The following is an 8,324-nucleotide window of genomic DNA, read 5'->3' as shown; positions in this document are numbered from 1 at the left end:
GTAGCATAATATAATTAAATTAACATATAAACAAGAGTGTGTCCGTGATCATGTAGTAAAGAACCAGCTTTCTGTCTCATCTCGCAATAGGGTTAATTCAGAGCTGCTGTAGTGGAGCATCAGGTGAGATTGAGGAGATGTACAGGAAGATGTTTCACATCAGTAAGGTGACAGCAGGGGGTCCTTCCAAACTTGGTGCCCCTGGAGCTGCCTGGAGGTCCTTTAGAAGTCGGGCCCCTCTTTCTTCAGGCTCTTGTAGTCTGTGTTGACGGCTACAAACTGTGGAAGGCAGGAGGAATACATTTAAATCTGTTTAGCTTAAATTAAATTCATCAGGGCTGTCTTTAGGACAGAATAAAAAAAACATGGGTAAGGATTTTTTCCTCTTCTACTGCAAACAAACACTTGCATACATGTGTTTGAAACGCTTATTTACTGTGATCCTTTCTAGTTTGTGTTTTTTCCAGATTTTTGTCTTGTCTTTTAGACGAAGTTTGCATACATACTGTATGTCATGGATAATATAAAGTGTGTCTGCATGCATGTGTAATGCATATATCACAACCCTCCAACCATGGAGAAAACAAATTTCTGCACTGGCTGTGATTATTTTCTCCCCATATACTTTTTTTTTTTTTTTTTTGATTGGTCTGTCATTAAAGCTCTTGCCCATCTCTCCTCTCCCTTTCCCATCTCCCACTTACCCCTCCTCATTACGATCATTGTTTGGACTTCAGTGGAATTTCGATGTGAGACCTTTGCCTTGCTATAGAGAATTAAACATGCCATGTCCTGACCTTTCGTCTCTACTGGCTTTCATTCCACGGGCAAGCAACGCAGGTCAGAAAACCTTAGAAAACATTCTTTTCTCTGAAAAACACATCACCCAGATCTCTTCTGGGACCTGTCAGTTGGTTGTTTTTCTGCTCTATTTTTGGGTCAGTGCAGTTAATATTTTCATTATTTTGTCTGGGGCTCTGAACTTGTTCAAGAGGTAAGGCAAATTATCACCAACCTCTAAAAGCTCCCGGTTCCATCTGCCTTAATTTGTTTTGAAAGACACTTTATTTTCCTTTGTTTGAACAGATGTGGAGAAAGCCAGGAAGCAGGCACATTCATCTGACAGTATTTTGCCAATGTTGGTTTGCCTAAATCTATTTTGGTGGGTCTTGAAGCTAGATGATAAATGGGAGATTTTTTGTGACTCAATAAAACAATGCCATTCTTGTCTAGATTCTTTTTCAGGCAGACATGATTGGTGTGAGCAAGGATGTGGTCATGCTGGGCATGGTGGGAAGAGTCACCTTGTACTGGTATGTTGGGTCGAGCTTGTTCCAAGGCTCTGGGTTGTTGTTCTTGTCCCAGAGGCTGCAAATGTGGAAGGATTCAGGGCATGAAGAATAAAGACAGGAAGAAGGGAGAGAAAAGAGAGGATTGATATGGGAGAGGCATCCATGATGCAGGAAAAGGGCAGCATAAAGAGCAGATGCAGAGGGAAAATCGTAACAGACCAAGGTGTAGAAATATAGGACAAAAAAGAAGACCGTAACAGGAGGACAGAGACAAAAGGAGATAAATGTGTAGATGCCGGAAGGAGAAAAAGAGAGGCGATTATGAGATGAGGTGAACTCAGCCCACTGACTTGGCAGTGCTCCTCTGTTCATTAACCAAAGTCTGGATTTCACAACGCTCCACTGCGACTGTCCATCCCCCCCCCCCCCCCCCCCCTTCACGGCAGCATGTCACGCCACCAAAGCACAAACAAAGCGAAAGAGAGACTGATGGCAGAGCGAGCACATCATCCCCCCTCTCTCCATTACCACAAACATTGTGAGAGGCAGCCACTGACCACAGCACTCATCATGAGCTGGTGATGAGGTCAGGCTTTATGACTGACCCTCAGAACAAGTGGTTCTGTGTGGCCCAAAATGGGACACGAGCAGTGCATATTTACTATATGTGAACAGTCATTGAGTTCAGTGCGGTCAGTGCAGGTTTTGAGATATGATGGTTTAATACAGCCTGTTACTGTTAACTTTAAGCTTTATTTTGCTGCTACTATAAAGCTCAGGGGGACTCATGATTTGCAGGTTTTATATTTCATAATTAGTTTTTATCAAATCTAAATGATCTGTTAATTGAGTCAATCCTTTTTGAATATCTTATTGGTCTCATTAGGTTTCACTTTCAGTATTTGTTGTAGTCATATCTTATAACTTATCATAGATGTATTTGCCAGATTTGTTGGCCAATAACTAAGATGAAAATGTGGTACGAAAATGGCATTAATTACAATATTTAGTTTATTTAATTTATTTGCTATAAATCCAAATTTTAATAAACTTTTAAGGGATACAGATAAAACTATTTTCAGTGTTCATTAAAAAGCAAATAGCCCATCAGTGATAAACTGTTACTAGTGATGCATGATATAGTAGGTTAGCATTATCATTTGTGTCAACGTGATGCACATGTGCAGTAGTCACATCGCAGGACATGTGATGTCCTATAGGCAGATTATGACCTGAAACAAACCTTCACACAAAAATACAGATGCAGACACTTCTAGCTACGCATCACTGGCATCGCTGCCTGCCTCATTGTGTACTTTAGTGTGTCATCTGAAAATACTATGACAAAAGAGCAAGCATGAAACAACCAGATAAAGCTCACCTTTTCTTTTTTGGGTTAACTTCCATTTCAATAAATGCAGGGAATTCTTCTGTGCCTCAACTGGCCAGTGTCTCCCTCTGTGGACTGAGTTCGATCACATGCACTGGTCCATGTGAGCGTATGTCGATGATGTTCACTAACAAGACACGTTCTGCCTGTCATTTTAATGTGTGTCTGTTTGGGAAGTTCATTTCAGGCCATAATATGCCTACTTGACATTGCACATTCTGCATTGTGATTGTTGGGCACACATGCTCTTTTACTCTAATTTGTAATTTGGATTGTTGCATTGTGCATGTTCTCCCCGTGCTCACGTGGGTTTACTCCGGGTACTCCAGTTAACTCCCCCAGTGCAAAAACATGCATGCTAGGTTGATTGGTGACTGTAAATTGCGCCTGAGTGTGTGTGGTTGTTTGTCTTTGTGTGTCTCTATGTGGCTCTGTGATGGACTGGTGACCTGTCCAGGGTGTACCCCTGCCTTCCACCCGAAAGAGAGCTGGGATAGGCTCCAGCAGATCCCTGTGACCCTGGTTAAGGATTGAGCGGGTATAGATAATGGATGGATGGATTATTGCGTTGTAAAGAAGAATCGCACAACCTGCTGAGCATACATCAACTGTATCATAGCTTTATTTATTTATTTTCGGATAATTTCTTATAAAACTGAATTTGTGAATCTGGATTTTTTTTTTTGCTGACCTCATCCCATATCCACATAATTATTATTATATTATATAATTATATTATTATTATCCAAAATTTTCAGATGATAGCTACTATGGGTAAATCTATCCCATGTTTAGATTCAACACACAGTGATATTCTGTAAGCACACACATCATTAAAAGCACAATGGAAGATTACGTACAATGGGTACAAGTGTAGACAAAGAGAAGGACTTACATGACATGAGGCCCTCTGGCCAGGCGGATCAGGTAGAGGGCGGCCCCTGTGAGGCCCAGAGTTATGAAGAAAAATTGAGGGATTAACTGAGGAGAGGAGGCGAGAATGCATTAGTCCCCGAAAAACAGAGACATATGAAGGTAAACAAACATATTATATCAAGTGGTTGGTTGTGAGATGTACAATGAACATGCACACACAGACACACACACACAGACACAGGTAGTTGTTATTCCTGTTTTTCTCTCTCACTGCCCTCCTACATATGCATGAGGCCCAGGCCATGTGTGAGGCAGCTCACTGTCAACCTGGGTTGAATGGGCAAGGACGTGGTGGAAGAGAAAACTGCTGCAACTTTGTGTGTGCAAGCATCTCCTCCTCAACACTATACCTGTCAGACTGAGCGACAGCATCACACACACACGCACACACACTCACTGAGAGTGAGACACATTTAAACACATGCATATGCTCGCACAAATGCACACAAAAATGAGCTTACACAGGCAGTCTGTACACTCAGAGCAGACACAAATATATGCACACACACACACACACTTTTATTATTAGATTTTCTGAGCAGTGATGAGGACAGGAATTAAAATAGAAAGGCACACTAAGTGGACAGGGTGAAAATGTGATATCTGTACACCCAACCCTTAGGTGCGACAGTGCTCTAATTGTGAAGCATCTATTCATCAAGGCTACACTGCTATATACAGTGTTTCCTGTCTACTTTGCTATGTGATACTCATGTATGAGAGAGAGAGAGAGAGAGAGAGAGACAGGGAGAAGGAGGGAGAGAATCACACCACTGGCGAACAGCTGTTCTCAACCCACACAGATCTAGCCAAGCTGTAGAGAGATGACAGTTTGATCAGGTTGAACTGAAGCATTTCTTTGCTCAGCTCTATCTAGACATCTGTTTTCTGTCTGATTGCGTTGCCACTTGCCTCGTTGTTGATTAGCAGAATGTCTGGTGATAAAAAATTTGATATTCCGTACCTTAAATTTATGATAGAGCTGAAGAAAATATCAATCCACGGAGCTGTATACTCAAAACCATTCAGTTCACAACTATTCTAACGACTGTTAGCATGGACTCACTGCTTGAGACTTTTATTCAATAGATCAGATGTGTCAAAATGCTCGACAGCAAACAGCTAGGCAAATTTACTATTAGCATCGAAAGCATTCTCAGTATTGCTGCAGCCGGCAATTATTTTTATTTCTAATCTGCAGATTATTTTCTCAACTAACTGATTAATCGTTTTTGTCTATTAAATATCAGAAAACAGTGAAATGTCACAATTTCACAGAGGTGACATCCTCAAATTGTTTGTTGTCACATCACCAGTACAGATAAAGACTTTCTGTTTATACCAGTATCAAAAATATGCGTATCCACACATTTTAAAAGGTGGCATTCCTGCTTGAGAAATTGACTTGCAGTATCATTCAACTATCAAGTGGTGGATTCATTTTCTTTCGAATGACTAATGATCAACAAACTAATCACCATAGCTCGTTTTTTTTGAGCTTGAGCTAATGAAAATAACTGTCATCACTGATTACATTTTGAATTTTTTCTTTACTATTTTTGAATCATTAGTTTTGTCTACATATTTTTACAAAGGAGAGAAATATACCCAGAACTGTTTCTTACAAGTAATGTTTTTCTTAGCTATATAATGCTTTTGCATTAACAGACAAAAGTCAATATTATAATGTTCAGTTTTATCAAAAAACCATTTACTGTATGTACCACCAGTTTTCTTCAATTGTACTTTGTGCTCACCCACCATAGGTTCACTATTAACTTCTCAGCTTCTCGCAGTGTTACCCTTGTAAAATGTTTATACACATTATGCACACAAAGTTGTCTGCACGAAAAACTGCACAAAACATAGAAGTGCAAACATACAGTATGCTGACGGGAGAGGCTTCACTTCAATCACTGAAATAAACACAAACAGCAACACACACAGAAAACCACATGGAGGCAGGTCAGCTTTGATCGCGCGCACATACACACAGACACATGCACGCACACACACAGTCATGTTTTGATCACTTCAGACAGTGGCTTACTTTTATGTCCTAGAGACTTACCTTAACAATAACAATAATCAGGACTTGTCTAAACTTTACTGTAACTTCACCATGTCCATGAACCCTAAAATTTTATATTTTATTTGAGGATATGAGGATTTGCTTTTTGTTCCTGAAAGGAAGGTGATTCCCCTCAGTGTGAAAGATAATAAAGACAGGCCTGTTTGTGGGGAGCTTCTACCCTCTGGTGCTGATATCTTAATATCATTCCATACAGCAGTTTTACTGTTACCATTCAGCCTGACCGATATACAGAAAGAAGTATTTTATACTTGCTGGGGTTCAATACTGTTGCTGCCCTTATTACTGTTTTGGTGCACTGCCAAGCCAACCCTGTCAATCCATGAATTTGGGTCACTCTCAGCACAACTCTGAGCCAATAGGGAAAAAAAGCTTTCTTTTTTTCTTTCTTCTGATGATTATAGTTTTAAAGCAAATTAACATGCAAAAGATGCAAAGTATTTATGTGCACTTACTTGTTTCAAACAAGTCAATTATTATAATTGCTTTTAATGTCCTATGTAACAAAAGTATCCCAACACACATCCCACTTAATAGTTTTTAACTAAATGTCATGGTCGTTGCTCAGTCCAGTCTTATATAGCGATATAACGGGGCATAACATCCAATTGTGAAATGTTATTGAGTGTGTGCCTGGAGCAATATTTTTCACATTATTCTGTACAGTGTGTCACTTTCATTTACTGTTTTCACTTTTTCTCATTACTTTTACTCTCTAGTCAGTATTCAGTAAACACAAACTTTTAGGCATCCGCTTGTAGAGTTGCGTGCAATTCATGTAAACACAGTTACAGACATATACTTAATAAATTATATTTAGTGAAGTCAATATTGATTATCTGCAAGCACACCAATAACCAACATGCTAGAAATTAATGAGCACAAACCAAAAATGAATCTGCATTTACAGTCAGTGAATAGGCCTTTTGCATTAATCACAATTTGACATATAGATATCGATGTTGGAGACAGAAATAATCACAAAAGCTCAATAGAGTATATGATGTAACCTACCCCTGGATGTTTCTTCGCATGTTGAAAAATGGTCCTAATCATCTTTACTATTCTTCCAAAAGCAAGGCCAGCAATGAAAAAAAAATCATATAAAAAGAAAAGATGACAGCTAATGCCTATTGAGTGAATGTGTATGTGTGAAGGAGCTCTGTCTTAGCTGCAATACAGTATGTTGGCCAGTGCACTGAGACCTGTTGCCAATCTGTCCCCTCCGCTCTGTCCCGCTTCCGCCCTCCCACAGGATAAACGAGAGGGTCAGAGGGGAGAGGTAGAGTGGGAGAGACTGTCCTAATCCTTATAATCGCATCCACTGAGGACATGTTTCCATGGAGGCTTATACAATTGCCATACTGAGTACTCACTGTCCTAAAGTGTTTTGTTATACAACAAATCTGTGTTACAAAAACCTATATAGGCACAGACTATCTTTCAGGAGGTGCAAAAGTAGTACAATCTGTGCCTACAATATTTTAATGTTTAGGCCCCACAGTCACAGTATGGCAATTGTGTTGGATAGGTTTGTGTTATATTGTTTCCAAAATGACAAACCATTGTTTTTATGGATAATCATCGCTTTAAACTTTGAGAATCATTCCCCAGTGGCCGTTAAATGTTGCTGCGTTTGCAGAGCATCTTGCTCAGCGTAGAAAAAAAAAAAAGCAAAGTAATAACGGCATCCAGTGTGTCCCTTGGGTCAAGACCTTTGTCCCAGACATGATAATGGCAATTGATCAGTCCGTGATGCAGCGCCTGTAGACCTTTCAGATTCCTTCAACAGCACCTTGCAACCTAATGTAATTAACACCAAAATGCTAAGCTGGACAAAATGCACAGATCATTACTATTCTTTACCTAAGGTAGCTGTGTTTTCATCATTTATCATACTTAAATGGACGGTCGAAAGAGGTCACATTTTTAACTGATCCCAGCCAGTCAGTCGGCCAAATGTTAGCATGCTAACACGCTCAAAAAAGATGGTGAGCAATGTAAACATTATCGTTTGTCGTCGTGTGCGGGGTAGCATTTGGATGTCACTGAGCTCAAAGCAAAGAGCACCTAGTTGTCTGTTTAACACATCTGGGATCCATGAGAAAATGCACAGGCTGCAAATTTCCCCAAATTTTAAGTTGTGTTTACTGTATCAAAGTTATCCAATATTTGGCCATGATTTATGCAGTGTGTCTTCATCCTGCAGTCTTGTGAGTCACCGTAAGTTGTTTTACCTGACATTTGTCAGTGGAAGGAATGCTATTTTTGTATACCACATGACAAAGGTAATGGGTGCAATTTTTCACCCAGCAAGGATAGAGAGATTGATGAAGGTTGATGGGGAAGGAAAGGTGTTCAACAAAAGAGGATGGGGGAGAAATGAGATGCATTAAGATGAAAGAGAAGAGAGAAAAAGTCAATATGTGCTCCCCCCTCTCTAATCATTCTTCTCCATTGTTCCCTCTAACAGATTGCATGCAGAGTGTTTAAAAGGAGGAGACAGAGTGCAATATCCAAATCTGTTTCCCACTGGTGATGTGGCTAAGAGGAAGAGTGGCTTTAATGAGATTTTCTTTGTAAAAATGGATACAGTAGACTGGGCCTGTCTCGA

General features: G+C 39.9%; 1 protein-coding gene across 1 annotated transcript; it reads right to left on the bottom strand.

Moving 5' to 3' along the window:
• Nucleotides 1–208: 208 nt before the first annotated feature.
• LOC113130738 (NDUFA4 mitochondrial complex associated like 2) lies at nucleotides 209–6,766 on the bottom strand. Its single transcript, XM_026307569.1, has 4 exons — nucleotides 6,725–6,766; nucleotides 3,578–3,663; nucleotides 1,305–1,368; nucleotides 209–279 (listed from the first exon to the last, which is right to left on the bottom strand). The coding sequence occupies exons 1-4, from the start codon at nucleotides 6,764–6,766 to the stop codon at nucleotides 223–225; spliced, it is 249 nt and encodes an 82-aa protein (XP_026163354.1). The 3' UTR covers nucleotides 209–222.
• Nucleotides 6,767–8,324: the final 1,558 nt, after the last annotated feature.

This window comes from Mastacembelus armatus, chromosome 5 (genome assembly GCF_900324485.2).
Source record: "Mastacembelus armatus chromosome 5, fMasArm1.2, whole genome shotgun sequence".
NCBI lineage: Eukaryota > Metazoa > Chordata > Actinopteri > Synbranchiformes > Mastacembelidae > Mastacembelus > Mastacembelus armatus.
This window is presented reverse-complemented; position numbering and strand designations above follow the sequence as displayed.

What these genes read in the sequence shown, in the direction of transcription:
- LOC113130738 (XM_026307569.1), bottom strand. Translation starts at nt 6,766, where the DNA reads ATGATTAGGACCATTTTTCAACATGCGAAGAAACATCCAGGG. An exon ending in ATGCGAAGAAACATCCAGGG is followed by an intron (nt 3,664 to 6,724) that starts GTAGGTTACATC and finishes TCCTCTCCTCAG; the next exon opens with TTAATCCCTCAATTTTTCTT. An exon ending in GCCAGAGGGCCTCATGTCAT is followed by an intron (nt 1,369 to 3,577) that starts GTAAGTCCTTCT and finishes CCACATTTGCAG; the next exon opens with CCTCTGGGACAAGAACAACA.